The sequence below is a fragment of the Asterias rubens genome, chromosome 19, assembly GCF_902459465.1.
Source record: "Asterias rubens chromosome 19, eAstRub1.3, whole genome shotgun sequence".
Lineage (NCBI taxonomy): Eukaryota > Metazoa > Echinodermata > Asteroidea > Forcipulatida > Asteriidae > Asterias > Asterias rubens.
The window spans coordinates 2,479,773-2,499,458 of NC_047080.1; the positions used below are offsets into that span (position 1 = coordinate 2,479,773).

General features: G+C 38.7%; 2 protein-coding genes across 2 annotated transcripts; one reads left to right on the forward strand and one right to left on the reverse strand.

The window, feature by feature from the left end:
* Positions 1-1,241: 1,241 nt before the first annotated feature.
* On the forward strand, positions 1,242-4,294 carry LOC117302913 (coiled-coil domain-containing protein 190-like). Its single transcript, XM_033786891.1, has one exon. It carries the CDS (start codon positions 2,111-2,113, stop codon positions 3,350-3,352), a length of 1,242 nt encoding a protein of 413 aa, XP_033642782.1. The 5' UTR covers positions 1,242-2,110; the 3' UTR covers positions 3,353-4,294.
* A 9,000-nt stretch (positions 4,295-13,294) lies between these two features.
* LOC117303395 (multivesicular body subunit 12B-like) lies at positions 13,295-19,633 on the reverse strand. Its single transcript, XM_033787576.1, has 9 exons — positions 19,558-19,633; positions 17,823-18,022; positions 17,016-17,114; positions 16,307-16,397; positions 15,893-16,025; positions 14,857-14,988; positions 14,457-14,593; positions 14,057-14,115; positions 13,295-13,545 (listed from the first exon to the last, which is right to left on the reverse strand). The coding sequence occupies exons 2-9, from the start codon at positions 17,898-17,900 to the stop codon at positions 13,438-13,440; spliced, it is 837 nt and encodes a 278-aa protein (XP_033643467.1). The 5' UTR covers positions 17,901-18,022; positions 19,558-19,633; the 3' UTR covers positions 13,295-13,437.
* Between the last annotated feature and the right edge of the window lie 53 nt (positions 19,634-19,686).

The following is a 19,686-nucleotide window of genomic DNA, read 5'->3' on the forward strand; positions in this document are numbered from 1 at the left end:
CGAAATCAAATGGAGAGCGTGCATTAAAGGCAGTGGACACTATTGGTAATTACTTAAACTATAGTTATTAGCATAATAACCTTACTTTGTAACGAGTAATGGGGAGAGGTTGGTAGTATAAAACATTGTGAGAAACGGCTCACTCTGAAGTGACGTAGTTTTTGAGAAAGAAGTAATTTTCCGCACGAGTTTGATTTCGAGACCTCAAGTTTAGAATTTGAGGTCTCGAAATCAAGCATATTCTGAGAGCACAAAACTTCGTGTGACAAGGGTGTTTTTTATTTGGTTCATATCTCGCAACTTCACGCTCACACTTTCACATTTTTGTTATTTTATGCATATGTTGAGATACACCAAGTGAGAAGACTGGTCTTTGACAATTACCAATAGTGTCCACTGCCTTTCACTGGGCGCTTTTCAGGCATGCTTGGTGTTTTTATCATGACGGTCCCTTTAATCTTGTCAATATAACATTTTGCAAAATACATTTCCTTCATTATGAAGGTACGATAACAAGAGATGTTAAATCTGGATAAAGAATGTTAATTTTGGTTTGTACCCATACACCGATGTGTGTTAGCACTGTATATTCAGTACTTTCCCGAGTCCTGTGAAAAAATATCACAGGCATGTTACTCGGGTGGGATTCGAAACCGCGACCCTTGCAATTCTAGAGCAGTGTCTTACCATCTAGACAACCGAGGTTGCCCGGTAGCTAGAGGCAGTTCGAATCCTATGTTTTGGCAGCAGGTACGAGAACAAAACTGCACACGGATGTGATTAGCCGACAATGTTTTCATGAGCATGTTTATTTTTCTTAACCGGTTGTATGTGTTAAGTTATTCACACAGCCACTTGGTTTGTTTAGCATGGTTTAGCAGTTAACTTTTGATGAGTCCGTTTTCCACGTACCGCCATTAACAAAACCCCAGTCACAATAGCGACGTACTACGTCACTGTTGCGCGTTACAGCACCATTCGATACCACACAATAGAAAGAAATGGGCCATAGCAAATCCTATCGACAGGATACACTTTCACGAAAGGACTATTGTCAGTTTCGTAACCCTGTGTTGACTGATGGAGGCTCAATCCTGCATACCCCATTGATTATCGTATCCTGGTATGGATCCGGCCACTTCACATAAAGCTTGCAGTAAATCTTGGCTTAGATTCTTCTTAATTCTACTTCTTAATTGATTGGATGTTTATCTTGCAAACCATAGAGCAATAATACATAAACTTGAAAGTTAAATGCTACTACGTTTTCTTCCCTGTTTGTATAGGCTTAACAGAAGACCGGGACAACCACAGGTACTCGTCAACATCACGGACTGTGTACCCCGTCGCTCAGGTGTTTCGTACGGCACTCGTCAAGCTAGACAGGTGCGGTGGAACTTTCTCCTCCGGAAGACATTATCAAAGGACAGACAGGAAGGAACGAGGAGGAGCTGTGTTATTAAGAGCATGGAGGAAGCTACAAAATGCACAATGGATTGTGATCGCGCAGGATTCAACCGAAACTTGTAGCTGACAACCGTTTATTGACACATGTTTGCACACTGTGAGTAGTTCACATCACACGGCACCGAAAGACTGCCAGCCGAACAATAGTCATGCCAACTTATGATCCAATTTATTTGATAATCCACCGACCTATTTTGGTAGTCCTGGGCAAACTTTAACACTCGCTCATGATCGAGCGTTTACCTGTCATACACGCTGCCATAGCAGCTGTACATTGTGCCGGTTCTTGTTTGCTCTGCCACTCTTAATCTGATGAACACGAATCTGTCCAGACTCTGGTATTTCGCACTGGAAAATTCAAATTAGGACACTGACTGTCTGAACCATGGTCTGAACACAGTGTAAGGGAACTCAGTGTGTATTCAATCTAACCGTAGAGAAGGTACCACGCCAACCTTGGATATTTTATTTAGTTGTCACTGTGAAAGTTGTGACCGGACAGAACATGATGACATGGTTTTTGGATATCACAACGAAAAGGAGACCACGTACATGTTCTGAGTGAGATAAGCTACTGGACAACACTGTTAAACTTGTGTGTTTATCTATAATCTGCAGTTACTTGGATCTGTTTGTTGTCAAGATGAGCAGGTACTCTCGCATGGACATGGGGCTGACTGTCAAGGAAGACAGGGCCCTTCAGAGGAATTCGTTCGCCCGTCGACATCTGGACGCCAACTTGGAGGTACAGCAGAGCATGGAGAAGATGCACCTTCAGACGATTCGAAACGAGAAGATGAAGCTGCAGCGAGAGTTGGAAAAGATGCGAGGTCGAGGCAGAGGAAACCCGCGGATACTCGGGAGGAGGCACACGGCGTCGATGAGCAGCAACACGGCGAGACTCACCCAGCTACGATTGAATAAAGATCCGAATGAGAGATTCAAAGGGCAAGGGTTGTCGCAGTCCTTCAACGGGGGGAACCGATCGCTTAAAATTTCCGGGAGAGCGACGTCACCTACTCCCGGTGCGACCGGGGAGCCCAACACGGCCAGAGCACCCATGGAAGCAGTCGGTCGCGGCCGGCACCACACCGTTGAATTGCCGTCGATTATCCCAGGAGGACGCAGCCCACGAAGCGGTTATCACAACCGGCAGGAGCCGGGCGGTGAGGATTACATTCGCGAGCAACAGATGCTGGAGCACAAGAGAAACCTGAACAAGAAGCAGGAGGAGCTCCAAGCAAGGATGGAGAAGTTTGGCGACGACTTGGGGCAGAAACACCGCGACACTACTACCAATGGTGAGACTCGACGCTCCCCGTCCGAGCGTAGTGACACTAAAAGTGACGATGGTATCACCGGCAGCTCCGATCCCAGCGCTAGCTTTCCGCCATCTCAACCATCTCAACCGCATAGCACCGATACTCCGCTCAGCTCCAGACAAAGAAGTAACTCCTTCTCTGAATACGATCTGCAATCGGTGAAGAACTCCATCACGAAGAGATTGGTTGGCGACGAGCAACCCCCCACCGACCCCAACGACGCATCCACTACAGAGAGCCCTCAACTCAACCGCACCACGTCAACAGTATCATCTGTGACTGGAAATGCCAAACTCCGCAAGAAGAAAACCTCGGTGGGTAGCGACTCCAAACAGAAAGGAATCCCACTGAACTTGGACATGGTGTTCGACCAAGACACTTACGCACCTGACGGTAGCTTGCGTACGATGCACATGCTACCGGACCCCATGGAAACCTTTGAGGAAGCAAAGAAGGCCCGGTACCTGCGCTGGAGAGGACCCAAAGAAGACGATATCGAGCTCACGGTGAATCAAATTTTTGGTAAAGCTGAGAGCTCGCTCACACGGAAGGACAGCGTGTAATCTCTACTCTGCAGGATGGAACACGTACGCAGCAGAAATTAAAATGTGAAATATTGAAATATTGACAGTTTTTATCACATTGCAAAGAGAACAAAAAACACTACATACAGTATTGGTGATTGTGTATCCCTACTAGATTGTGGTCAATATTGAAACTTCTATAGCTCCATGGTTGAAATAACACTTATGTACAGTCACCATTTTGTGTTATACGAATAGTTTAAACTAGACCGGAATGAGGCTGTGTGACGAACTGCGCCCGTCTCATAATGCAGAACGGCTTTAAGATCAAATTTAGTTTTGTGATGCACTCATTTTCTAAAAGATAGCGTCCTCGTGAAAGTTTGAAAATAGTTAAAACCTCGCCCTAAAATGGAGTAGAACTTCATTTTATTTGATGCTCTTTCTGGACGAAATTTTGAAACAGGATGTCATCGAAAAACACATGCAGAGGGGCGTGTACACTTCAAAGAGGAATTATTGTGGAAGGTTCAAAGCAAAATTTTGCAAAAAATGTATAGACCTTTATTTGTTATCTGACGTCATCGAAAGTGTTTGGATTTTGACAAAAAATGGCAGTTAAAGAGTATCCAACATATTGGTACGTTACACCATTTAAACGTGAGGTGAAGAGGCTTGCAATCATGTTTCCCTCTAATGAAAAATTAGTGGACACAAAACTTTTAATACAACATTTTTTGAGCCCTCTTTAAAGAGCAAGTTGGGAAACATTCCACGAATGTCGTAAGCTTTTGTAAGCTTATAACTTTAGAAATACACCGAGGCTTGGAGAAAAAACCTTGAGTGCCTCAAACTAATGGAAACTTTGTGTATATTTTTGCTCTAAAAATGTTTGTACGATGTACATGTATATAGTTTTGTTTTTACCATTACACGTGTCAGCGCAAGTTTAGGTATGAATTTGTTTTTTGAATTTGTTGTAAATGTTTTTGGAATAAAATAATGTTGTATAAATGTTTTTTTTTAATAGATGGCCTTAGCTTTCGATCCAAACCGGACCTTCTTCAGAGGCATAAAACAAGTACAAACAAATACATATGGTTTTTTGGGTATATATTGAATGTGTCCAACTCCGAACGCATCTAAGTAATAGAATGGACGTGAAATATAATTAATGTATTTCGAACTGAAAGATCGGTTTCTGCATTATTGCAGGAAAAGGTGAGGTGGAACCTTTGCCAACAAATAATATTTCAAAACACGATATTATTTAAAAGCAGTTGGCACTATCGGCAATTACTAAAAATAAATATTAGCATAAAACCTTACTTGGTAACGAGTAATGGGGAGAGGTTGGTAGTTTTCGAGAAAGAAGTAATTTTCCACGAATTTTAATTTCGAGACCTCAAGTTTAGAATTTGAGGTCTCGAAATCAAGCAGCTGAAAGCACACAACTACGTGTGACCAGGGTGTTTTTTCTCTCATTATTATCTCGCAACTTCGACGACCAATTAAGCTCAAATTTTCACAGGTTTGTTATTTTTGGCATTAGTTTAGATACACCAAGTGAGAAGACTTGTCCAATTACCAATAGTGTCTATTGTCTTTAAAGACTAATATTATCAAAAAGCCAATTTCAAAACGACCGCAGGTCCCTTCACCTGAGTAAATGTATTGAATTACGTTAGCCTAAATATAAGCTCTGAAGCCAAAGAACGGGTAGAAGTTTATTTAGCATTGGGTCGTGTATGTTTGTGTTCCAGACTTCCACAGCTTTTGAACTCGAGCCCCACCCTTCACAAGCCCCCTTCTGAAACAATGAGGTGATAGGAACATCAGAAGTACCTTATAAGCCCACAGTTTATTGTTATTGAATGATCGTGTAGAGATTTTTACAGTAAAATCCTCAACATTTGATGTTGTATAAACTTGTACTTTGATCAGGGTTAGTTGGGTCACGGTGCATGTGCCGAATATCCGTGTCAATCTTCACCAGGTATAAAGCTGTGTTTGTTTTGTCCTACATAAAAAATGTTATGTTTTTTGTTATAACTGGCGGGAAAACGTTCAGTGGTTGTCATCCCGCATACAATAACAGTCAGCTATGTCAGAGGTGTTCAATCAAAAGAAATGCTATCATATCAACTATAGCTGGGGAGTCAATCAAATTTGATGGCATTTATCTTAAAGACACTGGACACTTTTGCTAATTGTCAAAGACCAGTCTTCTCAGTTTGTGTATCTTAACATTATGCATAACTAACAAACCTGTGAAAATTTGAACTAAACTGGTCGTCGAAGTTGCGAGATAACAATGAAAGAAAAAACACCCTTGTCACACGAACTTGTGTGCTTTCAGATGCTTGATTTCGGAACCTCAAAATCGATCTCTGGGGTCTAGAAATCAAATTCGTGGAAACTACTTCTTTCTCGAAAACAACGCTACTTCAGAGGGAGCCGTTTCTCACAATGTTTTATACCATCAACAGCTCTCCATTGCTTGTTATACCAAGTAGGTTTTGATGCTAAAAATTATTTTGAGTAATTACCAACAGTGTCCACTGCCTTTAAATGCATTGGACGACATTAAAACATTGTAAGAAACGGCTCCTCTGAAGAGCGTATTTTATGAGCAAGAGGTAATTTCTCCCTCAAATTATTAAAAGACTACAGGCCTGAAGCCTTTTAATAGGCACCTGCAAGAAATCACATAAATTTGTGCAACAAGGGTGTTTTTTCTTTCTTTCATTATTCTCTTGCAACTTCGCCGACCGATTGATGCCAACACTCGCCTGGATTATCGGTGATTTCTACAGTACCTTGTGAGATGAAATGTTCACGTTTATAGTTTGCATTTATGTACATGTACGTATACTTTTATCATAGGATTTGTGCCAATCGAACGGTTCAAAAACCAAAGTTATATTTTGCCTCTAAACCAAAGATCTGTATTCAATTTCAATTAAGCTCACAGTAAAAAAAAATGTTATTAATAATTGATGTACCTTAACTGTTCTCATAAATTTTTGCTTTCAAGATTAAATAATACTTGACGAAGATCAACAAGAATTTGAACCGACAATTTTCTATGTCATATTTGTTTTTATTCCACACTTTAGGGTACTTTGGACAACACATTTTGTGTACTTTATGATAATTATGCCTGGAAAAATGTTGTCTCTCTTTTTCGTGCGCTTAATTAGCTTTATGGAATTGTCTGGGTTTGTGCCCTGGTTGACTCTGTTAGTGTTAGGGGTTCCAAGGGGGATGGGATAGGGGGCAGAACTATGTTTTGGGTCAGTGTGGGTTGGCGTAGAAGACCTACAGGGTCAGTAATGCATATTAGTGACTGGGACTCGGGTCATGTTAACCCGTATAAAGGGTCAATATGGACCAGAAAAAAAAAATATAATATGAACTCTTAGGAGATTGACCACACCACCGTATAAGAATGTTCATCAGTATTCGAAGCATATGTCTTAATTTAAAATGCAATAAGACATGCAGGGTCAGTAACGCATGAAGTGACTGGGACCTAAGCTGGGACTCCGGGTCATGACCCGTATAAAGGGTCAATATGACCAGGAAAAAAAGTAATATGCGAACTCTTTGAAGATTGACCACACCACCGATCCGTAAGAATGTTCATCAGTATTGTAAGCATGGTCTTAATTTAAAATGCAATAAGCCATGCATGTAGGCCTATTGCATACCAACATAGAGCTCAACCTTATGGGGGCTATCTGTTTTGCATTATTATTAGATTGGCAAGTTAAGTGTACGCACGCGACTTTCAAATCCACCTCAATTAAAGACACTGGACACTTGGTGTATCTCAACATATGCATAAAATAACAAACCTGTGAAAATTTGAGCTCAAATTGGCCATCAAAGTTGCGAGATAATACGTCACTCCAGAGGGAGCCGTTTCCCACAATGTTTTATACTATCAACCTCTCCCCATTGCTCATTACCAAGTAAGGTTTTATGCTAATAATTATTTTGAGTAATTACCAAAAGTGTCCACTGCCTTTAAGCGTACGCACGCGACTTTCAAATCCACCTCAATTAACACCACTGTTTTCGTTAATTTCCCTAAACACTTTGGAGCTACATGGACTTCCAAAGTGTGTTTACGGTTTATGTCTCACGTGGCAAGAATACAAGCATTCTTCTTGAATGTGTGAATGACCCACGGTAAAGGATGACAGTAGTACTGTCAGTTATGAAATAAGTTCAAAACATTAAAATTATGGGGGTTTGTTAAGGGGGAAAACACTGCTTTTTACAACTGTGTTTTTGTTGTTTTCGAAACATTTTACATTCCTTCGGGAGAGTCTGAACATTGTTCTTAAAATTTGCATGTGTGCTTAAAAGCCAAAACAAAATCAATAAATAGCTTTACTACAAATAAAAAGTCTACTAAAATGTAAAATAAAACATTTTTTATATGAACAAAAAACACGTAAGGGAAAAATATAAAGAATTGTTAAAAAGTAAAAAAAATAATACATGAATAGGCCTAATTTACAGATACACATTGACGACTATGAAAAAAAAAAATTCCACGCAGGCACATTAGTTGGCTTTGGAACTTTGTAACGGCACGCTGCATAAACATGTTTTTATTTAGAAGAGTTAATAATAAATCATCAAAAAAGTATCACGACATTGCTGTTCGTGCTACTTATGTAAACCCTCAATCGTTAATTGGTTGGCATGATTTGTTCCTTTGAACGTGTTTTTCTTTATACAAATAATATTTACACATGTACATTTATGACAAACAAGTTGAATGCACTGTGGTTATAGAAATACAAGTAATATCGTACAGTCGCTGACTTCATACAGTCGTGATCCTGGTTCAACGACATCATAACAACGCACGTTTGGTATTATGGTAACAACAAAATAGTATGCACTCTATCAATAGCACTAGAAATCCATTTATAAACCAATACATGTACACGTACAATGGGTTTCCCCTAAAATATCACATCGGGGGGGGGGTGATCATTGTGAGTACAATAAGAACATGTATTTTGCAGTATGCAACTTGCTGCAAGTTATAGAGTTTATTGTTGCTTTTGGTAGAATCATGCCACGAAGCTGTGTTATATCCTTCAGATGCCATTTTGTGGAATTAAGAATAAACACAGTAAGTTACACCAACATCGTTGGTAGGTGATACCTGTAAAATATGGGACACAAACAGGCGAAATGGTTGTCGCCCACACAAAATATTATACATTATTTTTTCTACCGTTTTGACATTAATAATGTCAAGGTACTTCAATATTATTTAGCATCTCTAATCGTGCACATCATTGCGAACCTGCTATTTTTGCTAAACAATGGCCGCCTACAGCAGTTTCACCTTCAGAAAATCTTATATGAAGTAACCATAGTAACGCTTTTGACAATAGAGCTCGTTACTGTTGGCAACTGTGGAGCATGTACGCCTATCCTTGTGGATACATTGATCAATACATTACTTTAACAAAAAATTCTGTACAGACTCCAGTGCATTGTGCAGGAACATGGTGGTCAAAATGTAAACCTAATCTTTTGCCAATTTTAATTATACTGCACTGACGAAAACTAACTACTATGTCGCTTCATTTTCGAGTTCTCTCTATCTTTTTGTTGTTGGTTCGAGCTACCTAAATAAATTTACATGGATTGCTGAGATGTGATATTTCTCAGACCCATCAAGTTGAATACTGCCCTCTTGTGGTTTGCATTGAAGAGACAGGTGCTTTCTAAAACTGAACGTGGCAAAGACTATGAAGAAAGTGCAAATTAAGACAATTGGGGAGAAAAACCCCTTATATAGTGAAAACCCAACAGTCAGGGAAGGACTGAACACCCAAATCCACTCATGCTTAGCTCAGTCCAGTGAACAGGAGTCCACAGAGGTGAAAGGTATGGACAGAAATCACTGAGCAAATGGCCAACTGGCCAACCTGACTACGTTAACACATTAAACTGAATTCATAAATACCTCAAACAGTTTATTCCTATTGGTGAAGAGCGCGCGGCGAGGGCCTTTATCACACCTTTATCGACCCTGCGAGCATTCCGATATTCAGGTTTTGTTGCAATTTGCAAATAATTTTGTGACTTTGCTGCTGTGTTGGTCAATGCTCAAGCCGCGGGGATAGTTACACTTTTTGTTTACCCACTATTCGTGTCAAGTGAAAACGGAAAACAGTATAAAACAATTACCTTGTATCCTAAGAATATGAGTGAAGCCTAGCTCACATGGAAGGACGTCGGACTCCATTGCACTGTCAATGGCATTCTCTCATCATCATGTACCACGCCTACACCGCGGCGTGAGGTCATGTCATGAAGGGGTGATAGCAACGTTGCACATCCACTCAAGCTGGAGCTGAAATGCTGCCTCTTCCACAAAAATAAAACTACATGGTTGTACCATTTGAAGAGCCTCGTCAAATTTGTCAATCCTACAGAGACGTTTTATCAGGTAGAAAACATGTTGCTGGATCTTCGGGCATGCGGCAGACGGCACTCAAATTTCCCCGGGTTTTGTTTTTATCGATCGCGCCCCTTTTCATTTCATTTGTTACCAGTAAAAGAAATGTATTGAAGTGAGCACCAGACTAACTGATTCTGGCTCGCTCAGTCACTTTCGTTTCAGTTATTGATAAATCACGCATTTCTTAATTTTTACTCGACTCTTCAAAACTTTGTAATTAATTGTGAATTGGTTTGATATATATTTTGTGAGAAATTACTATCGAATTTTTATTTTATAGATTTTCTCATAATTTCAAATTGAACTCTTTTTACAGAACATTTTAACTTAAATTCGACTAGTTTGAGTGTGTGCAAAAAAACACACCTATGTTTTACTATTTTACTAGGTAGAAAAATACTTTAGGCACGAATTTTCAATAATAAAGTTCGTTTATCGATTTTTTTAATTATTTTACCTATATCCATGGTAAAACAAAACAAGCAACTAGTGGAAATTTCTATGGACAAAATAAACAGTGCAGTGACAAAGAGGAACTTAAGACTTAAAATAACATTTATTTCAAAAAGGAAGTTAAAATGTATATTTATACAACTGAGATGTATTAAGTAAGAGTAATTATGTGTAATGCTATACTGCAATTCATCTTTACATATTACACTAAAGGGAAACGCAGCCATTGGATTTGGTTGATCAGCTTACAATTCTGTCATCTTTTTACATTATTTTTACACCCTTCATTTCAACACAATTTGAGAATCTTTAAAATACATGGTTGTTGTGTAGAAAAGGTAGTCTGTAATCTAACAAAAAATTGTTTGTTTTGACTCGTGCAAATTTCATTAACTTTTCAATGAAATATTTTATCCCATCTTAAAAATAACCTCTTCAAATTTGTTATTTAATATTTTAAGTAACAAGTTAAATAAAAAAAAAACCATATATATTTTACATGCAGGTATTTTAAGTGGGAACACAAGTTACAAGATAATTAATTATAATATTTAAATACCACAGCGTGCATCCCACCTTCATAGAAACAATTGAAAAGAAAGTTTAAAGGTCATTTGCAACGAAACCAAACTGTACAAACGATGACTGGGAACAGGGGTGGATTTCACAAAGAGTAGTCGTATCTTGAGTTAGGACGAGATATTCTTCCTAACTTAGGACTAGCCTTCAGTTTTTAACTACTAAAAAGTCAAAGGACTAATCCCAATAAGACTGTCTTTGTGAAATTGACTCCAGGCACCCACAAGTCCATCATAAGTCCAACATGTTAAAATGCATACAAGTTGGAATTTAATATTGGTATTTATGTTTAATTTAGGGTTAAACAAAAGACAACTTGAGTAGAGTGGAACTTGAACCTGCGACCTTCAATCAGTTTCCCGTGTGATTTATAAATTAATATTTGAAATAAAAATTTACATCCCCTATAGGTGATCCCTCTGCTGCCACTGCCTATGTTGTATCATAAACTTGGGTGTGATCCCTGGGTACCTGGCAGTTACAGGTTGAACGGCTTCTGACTGGCACCCTGAACAAAGATATTGACAAAATAGGGAGATGGCCAACCTACCGCCAACATTAGGGCAAGATGGCAGCGTCAGTGCTAATCTAGAGGTAGCAGATTCAACTCCAACTACAGTCAATTTGTCTTTTGTTTAACCAAAAATTGTCTAAACTCTTACCCAGTCAGTTTCCCTTGTGGGTAATTACTTAATATGTCACAATATTTACACGTTTTATGCAAGAAAAAGGCTGAAAAGTGTTACATAAAATAGCATGCCATACTCGATTTTTGCTGTCTTTAGCTTGAAAGTTATCGTTTCCAGTCATACTCCAGACCTGAGCCATATTTCAAAGATCTGCAGAAAATATTGCTTAAAAATATTCTGCTAAGCTAAAAGGGAGCAGGATACCAGTCAAAGATTGAACATGAGACATGCTATTTTGGCTGGTGACCTTATTCTGGTAAGCATTTTGTTGTTGCGCTTCAATCATTTTTGTGCTAAAGCAGCTTTATGAAATAGGGCCATGCGGAGGTAGTGAAATGAAAGAGTCAAACTTTCCAAAAATGTGGGTGTATATTTTTTAGAGGTTGTATATGCTAAAATATTTTGGCAGCTGTTAAGTTTGAAGACGAACTCACGTCCTTATATTTACTGTTTGTTAAGAAATGAAAATAGGAAAGGTGTAAACAAAAGGATTTTGAGGCTGTGACTACAATCCATAATAGCTAAGAATATAACTATGTCATCAGATGTATGTGAATAAATTACCATACGTTACATAATGGTATGTAGGATGCCATCAGATGCATATATGTATAAATTATCATAATAAATATATTTATGACATCAGACGAATGGGAAGATATTTTCACAATGTATATAATTATGACATCACCAAATGCATTTGAATAATAAATTAGAATGATAAAGGCCCGGTCCCACTGCAGCGAAAACAAAAACAAAAACGATAACGATCACGACGCAAAGAGAACGCGTTCTATTGGTCGTATTGCTCCACGCAGAATACGCACATGCTCATTCAACCAATAGAATGCGTTCTCTTTGCGTCGTTATCGTTCTCGTTCTCGTTATCGCTGCAGTGGGAATGGGCCTTTAGTAAAAAAATGAGAAAGATGGCAGTATACTGAATACGCCTAGCATTTATAAACAGAAGGGATGTAAAGAGTTTAGATGGAAATAATCACAATGCAGACTGAAGGGTTTTGATGTTTGAAAAACAGTATAAATTCAGAATGTTTAAAGGCACTGGATACCACTGGTAAGTACTCAAAATAATCGCTAGCATAACAAATTACTTGGTATACGCAACAAAGAGCTGTTGATAGTATAAAACATTGTGAGAAATTGATCCCTCTGTGTAATATATCAACACTAGAGGGTGCTATTCCCACAAGTCATGAGCTACTCTGATGAATAACCGTGTATCTGGAAGTTATGCTATGTGAAGATATCCACTTATTTCACTCTGAAGACTTTTATTAGGCATCTGAAAGCACGTAAACGATTTTATCAGTGCAACAAGGGTGTTTTTCTTTCATTATTCACTTGCAACTTTGATGACCACTTGAGTCCAAATGTTCACAGTTGTGTTACTTTATACAAATTTTAGGATACAGTGTGGGGATACACCAAGTGAGAATACTGGTCTTTGACAATAACCAAAGATGTCCAGTGCCTTTAAAGGCAGTGGACACTATTTGTAATTACTCAAAATAATTATTAGCATAAAACCTTACTTGGTTACGAGTAATGGGGAGAGGTTGATGTATAAAAAAAAAATTGATTTTGAGACCTATATTTAGAATTTGAGGTCTCTGAAAGCACACAACTTCGTGTAACAAGGGTGTTTTTTCTTTCATTATTATCTCGCAACTTCGACAACCAATTGAGCAAAAAATTTCACAGGTTTGTTTTTTATTTTTTGCATATGATGAGATACACCAAGTGAGAAGACTGATCTTTGACAATTACCAATAGTGTCCAGTGTCTTTAAACCTTCACAGGTTTGTTAATTCATGCATATCTTGGATCACAAGTGTGGAAACTGGCTTTTAACTGGCCCTACCAATGTTGTCGGCTTGGCTCTAAGGCGAGGCGCATACCCGTTGTTTAATCTGATACTCTGTCCGGAAATCATAGCTATATTCAAACATCACATCTTGCTCTGATGGAAAGGGTAATGTTGGTGCATCCTGAAAAGAAATGAAAAAAAAAAAACTTGGAAGATCAGGAAATAAGCGAGTTTATATTTAACAATAACAAAGTCAGTGCTGTGTTTTAGGAAGTTCTCAAAGAAAATTTTGATAATTGGCATTCAGTGCATGGCGTCAAGGCCGAGTGGTTAAGAGCATCAAATTTAAGTTCTGGTTGTTATAACTCGTCAGAGTGCGGGTTTCGAATCCCGGTCATGAGGTGTGTCCTTGAGCAAGAATGCTTTGCTAAAATTCTTCTCTTCACCCAAGGGTATAAATGGGTACCTGTTAAGGTAGAGGTTGATATTGTGTTTTAAAAAAAAAATAACCTTTGGAGCATCGGGGGGGGGGGGGGGGGGCTGTTTACTCCACAGGGAGCTGAAGGAATGTTATTGGCCCAATGACAAGGACACTGATTGTTAAGCACATTGATAAGGTTATTGCAAACTGCACTTATATAAGAACTAATTATTATTACTTGTAGTTCATAACAAACTAACAAAGTACTTACATAGGATTGGTTATTGTCTTGAAGCGAGGCATGAACTTCAAATGGAACTCCTTCAATGGCTGCAAGAAAACACCACAATAAATAGATGGTTTATTTAAAGTGACACTGTGCACAAGGACAATACAAGACATCCGTTGGTATCATCACACCACCAACCCAAAGGTCCCCCCAAAAAACGGAGTTTGTCACTAATTGATAAACACCGTAAACTGCCGATATTTAATTTGACTAGTTGATTCTTTTGCGCATTACCATACTTGAGATCAACCACAGGCCTAAATAAAATGTGCCAGATTTAAGAACATTTTTAAGTCGAACCATTCCGGGGGTTATGAGCAAACATGGCATGCTGGAATAAGAATTGGTGTGACGAGATTGATCAACACAACAAGGCTCCTACCTGAATGAATTCGTTCAGTAGCTGCATTCGTTTGTATCATAGATGGTTGGCGAGTCAGGGTACCACTTTTAGCCCCTCTCGGTGGATACTGGTACGGTAGAGGCTGGGCTGGACTGGTGCTCTGCTGTCCAGCGGATCTGCAGAAGGTAATCAAACATGAAAACAGACAATTTGTACCTTGGTCCTTGGTCCAAATTAAAATATAGCCTATAAGCACACAAAGTTGCTAAGCACAGAAAAGTATTGTTTAACAGAAACTGGTTTCTAGATAAAATAATATTAAGTTTATACTGTTTTGACTGGTGACCCACTCCTTTTTTTTTTGCTTTTAAACGCAGCTCTATATAACTTTTTAGCCAAGTGTTAAAAAAAAGTCAATTACCCAATTAGTGTTACTTACCCATATGAGTAACTAGGTGTGCTATTGTAAGGCTGGGGATTGCTTGAAGGCTGTGCGTTTTGCTGGACAGGCCCAACTGCCTGACTTGGAATTGGGCCTGTTTTCAAATACAAGATAAGTCCATTAATCTCCCTGCAATAACAAAGAGAATTTTGTTCCATTAATTAAATTAATAACAAAGACGAAATTACCAACATTCAAAGCAACAGACTGTTTTTCCCTTATCGTCCAGTGCAATTTTGAATGATAGATAAACTTCTGCCATTTATCTTTATAAGACAGAGTGCAGAGTGCAGAGTGCAAATTTTGTTAGTGAAGGGTTGGGATCAAGGTTACAACCTCTTTCCCACCAAAGGTCTATGAGCCAGCCTCTGTCTTCTCTACAGATATTTTCCTGGTATTAAATGTGCCACCAGTGTGTCTGCCCTAGTTCCTCCTATTAGGGTGTTTGAGCGTGAAACCAGACTTTCTGCTTCTTCTTACCCATACACTCTTGGTTTGCTGAGATGTAGAACAAAGAGCCATTCCAACAGCTTTATTCCACGTACTGCATCTGCCTCTGACCCGTTTATCCAGCTATGGGGACAGGGCATTCAGTAACATTTCACCCCGCCGCTGGAACTTTTTGCCTCAACATCTCAAGGACACACATGACATCTCACGATTCCAACATTCTCTCAAAACCCATCTCTCCAGATTAGCCTATGCAGATATTGAGTGAAATTTTCTTCTTGTTTTTTGACCAGTGCCTTAGAATGTTTTACAGATTAAGTGCGCTTTAAAAATGCTGTATTATTATTATTATTATCTCTTTGGAGCTCCTTGCCTGGTGCATGTTTCCCTCCATCCTACAACCTAGACTGTTTGAAGAGGAATGGCAACTCCTACATTCAGCTCATTCAGAGCTATTTTCTTATTAAATACTTTCTTCATGTAGCCCTACCCAAGAGAGGATTTTAGTCTTGTTTGAGTTGGGGCAAACTTACATGATGAAAATTGATGAACACACATTTTTTTTAAATGGTTCAGTACTTACGCTCTATATGCACCTTCAGATGATCGTGTTTTGGCTTTCGACGTCGTCAAAAACATGTTACACAGCGCACTTGTTGTTGACCCTCTTGCGACAAACTGTGCAATGAGTAGCTTCTTCTTGAGGACAGGTTCCTCTGTTTGAGAGAAAAACTAGGTGGTTTTGACTGGAAATGGTTTAAAGGGAAGGTATACATTTGGTAATCACTCTCTAGCACAGTCTAGGTAAGGAGATGATGATAGTATGATAGTTGAAACAAAGGAGAATCTGAATTTTTTACCAAAAAGCAAAACACTTTTCAGGTTGGGTATTCTCTTGGTGCTTATTTTTCCATGTTGTGGACATATTCGCTCCAGATTTAAGGCAATATCTCAAAACGCTACCACCTTTTGAACTGAAAATAAATATCCTACTTACTTGTATCAGAAGTGGTTGCAATACTAGTATAGCCCTGAGGTATTTGATCGTTTTCTTTGATTACTGTAAGATCAGCAAGCACAAAATTGCCCTGTAAAGGAGAACAAATATGTAGCATTCATTTTAAAAACATTTTTGGAAGTGTGGGAAAACACTTTTGAACAACGGGACTGATATAATAGACTTTTAGAATGAAAGATCGCTTTCTCCCAGGCCTGGAACCTCATGGAGGACACGGAGGCCATGGGCTCTGTTGCCCTGGTCTTGGCCCTGGTGCCCCATCAAAACTTTCTCATAGACTTTAAGATTTTCCATTGGAAGTGCCCTTTTCAACTTAAAAATAGCCTTGCCCTCTCAAAGATGAAATTCCAGGCCTGTTCTCCCTTTTTTTCCCCCTTTTTTTTATATGCAAGTTATTTTTTTCAGAGGCCGTTGCTACCTACTCCTAGGGCTGAAACAGGGTTACACCTTTTACAGTCCATACGGATGTAGGCTTGGGTATCATCAGTCTGAAGCCTGGCCGATAGAGCAAAAAGCACTACCTACCCACTTAGTTTTTAAGAGAGAAGATTGGGTTCAATATTTAGAGTGTTTTTTCGATTTTATTATTCTGCAAGGGTGAATTTTTGTTTAATTTAATTTTTTTTTTTTTGGGGGGGGGGTAAGCTTAGTGCATGAGGTTGGGGCAGGGTCCATCCATGAAACATACTTGCACGAGTTGACGAGTGAAGCACACGTATCTTGTTACTTTCCTGAAGAAACCATCTTTCCAAAGGTCTGCATCTTGATTGTCTGTAGTGGTCTCAATCTATAAAGAATAAAAAAAAGAAAAAAACACTTTTTTATAGCTAAAAATAGCACAGATGTACACACAAAAAAGGTACAAAAAGGGCTCAAATGTGGGAAAAATACTGCAAGCTGTTGTAGTCTAAGGCCCAATTTCATAGATCTGCTTAAGCACAAAATTTCGCTTAAGCAAAACAATCCTTGCTTAGTAAAATCAGATTACCAGCCAAGACTCCACTATTTGTTATGCTAAGTAAACAATAACTAAATACCAGCCACAAGCAATGTATATGGCATGAAATTTTTGCCAGTAACAGGTGAAAAATAAGCGAGTTATTTTCGTGCTTAAGCAAATTTTTTTAAATTGGCCCCAGCCGGTGCTGCACCAGAAAGCAGTAACAAGACCGGAATCAAAATTTAAAAACCTACATTGTACCTACAGTGTGGAAAGTTTTTACTTTTAGAGTAAATCTTTCCAAAGTATATGACAAACACTAAGACTACGGGGGTCGATTTCACAAAGAGTTAGGACTAGTCCTAATTTAGTCGAGAGACGAGTAACTCGTCCTAACTCGAGATAAGAGTAGTCTTAACTTTTGTGAAATCCACCCCTGGACTTGTAAATTATTTGGCTACCAGTGGCCGGTCCAGCGGGTACTTCAAACCCTGTCTATTCTATGGGTAACTTTTTATCAATTACTCAGGTTCCAGCATTCGGATAAACACTTACCACTTCGTAACACTTTGGGCATTGAGACTTGTCAGCAACTACACAGACACCTGTGATTGGCTGTGAGTCGTCAGCCATCTTGTTTCCCTCGCAGCCTCACTATGGGAGTCACACGCACAATGAGCAACTTGGTGATTTCTGGATTCCAAAATGATCTCAAACAATATTTACAGCATCACAATAAATGGTTCTCCTAAGACCTGAAATTACAAGGTGGTTTTAAAATTTTTTAGTTTTTTTGGAAAAAGCACGCCCCTAAATTCGCTAGTTTTAACCCTGGAACCTAGGAACAACAAACGTGAAAATTTCTTCTGATAGTTGGCCTTTTGACTTGTGCAGATTTATCTCAAGTAGAGATAGTCAGATTGGGGCCCCTTCATTCAGAACTTCCCTACACACTACACAGTAAAGATTTAATTCAATGGAAGTGCCCTTTGCCATGAAAATGGCCTTGTCCTCTCGATAGATGAAACTCCAGGCCATGGCCCAACTTCATAGCGCTGCTGAGCACAAAAATTTGCTGAGCATGAAATTTCTGCCTTGATAAAAACAGGATTACCAACCAAATTTCCATTTGTTGCATGTTGCTTCTTATTGGTGTTCAGCTGGTGTTTGCTTGTCCTGAAAATCACATGGAAATTTGGTTGGCATTCCTGTTTTTATCAAGGGAGAAATGTCATGCTAAGCAAATTTGTGTGCTTAGCAGCGCTATAAAGTTGGCCCCTGTTCATTCTGATATACAAAGTTTCACTTTCAAACAAGTGACTATCGTTGTTTTTGTAGTTTCTGTTGTGTCTATCTCTAAATATACAGTTAGACCTCAAGTAAAAATCACAATGAAACTTGATGAGAGAGAAGTCTGGTATTTTTATTATTTAGTTTTTTCAATATGTTTATAATGATACACCTAGAACTATTTTAGTTTTGTCCGCTATCGTCTCGGTTACGGCAGACGATAGCGGACGAAACCGAAATAGTTCTAATAGGTCAGGAGTAGCCTAATGATAAGATATGGATTTTTTTTTATTATGGAAAAAAACAAATATTGATCAATCAATTAAAAATGAGTACAGTACAGCGGCCCAGTGAGTTAGTGGGTCTTGTGAATAAGCGACCTTACTAATCTTGATCTTGATTTAATTAAGCAATTGGACCTGCCCGAAGCTGGAGCAACAGTAGCAGTAGCAGTACATTCAATCAATCATCAATGCGACGACAGAACAACCATGATTGAACCAAAGTGTGGTAAGGACATCAGACACGACACTGACAGAATGGAACAACTTGGTCAGTCAGATTATTCAACCATGTTAATTTATGGTCAGTCAGAGTAATGAGACTTGTTTAAAAAATACAAATTGTAAATTGTTTGTCATGCTACATTACAAAACTGGACAAAACTGAAAAAAGGGGAAAGGACACACCCACACTGTGAGAAATAACAAGACCATGCATGACGAACAACAGTTGTTCATAACAGGACAATACATAACCATTGTCTCGATGATTTCGATCGTTTGTTATTCAATGAGACGTGTGGTCGTGAGAGTTCATTTTCAACATAAAGTAAAATAATTATAAACAATACAAAAATCACCTGAAACAAGGATCATACAAGCTTTCATACATACCAACTTCCAAATGTATTTAGTGACTTATAAACAATAATTCAAAGTTATATATTAGGTATTGTTCCAGTACCGAATTAACCCCCAAATAATAGCGATTTTCTTACTTTTCTGTCGTTCGAAGAATTGCCCGATCCGCTGTTGTTGTACCACTCAGAGACTTGCACTGGTAACATGTACCAGTCGTCGGTTAATTTAAAACGCCCTCAACGGTATCAGATATGTAATATTTATAT

Coding starts and splice junctions, on each gene's coding strand:
- LOC117302913 (XM_033786891.1), top strand. CDS start 2,111: ATGAGCAGGTACTCTCGCATGGACATGGGGCTGACTGTCAAGGAAGAC.
- LOC117303395 (XM_033787576.1), bottom strand. CDS start 17,900: ATGGCTGACGACTCACAGCCAATCACAGGTGTCTGTGTAGTTGCTGAC. Junction 16,026..16,306: donor TGCAACCACTTCTGATACAA/GTAAGTAGGATA, acceptor TCTCTCAAACAG/AGGAACCTGTCCTCAAGAAG. Junction 14,116..14,456: donor TACTGAACGAATTCATTCAG/GTAGGAGCCTTG, acceptor GTTTTCTTGCAG/CCATTGAAGGAGTTCCATTT.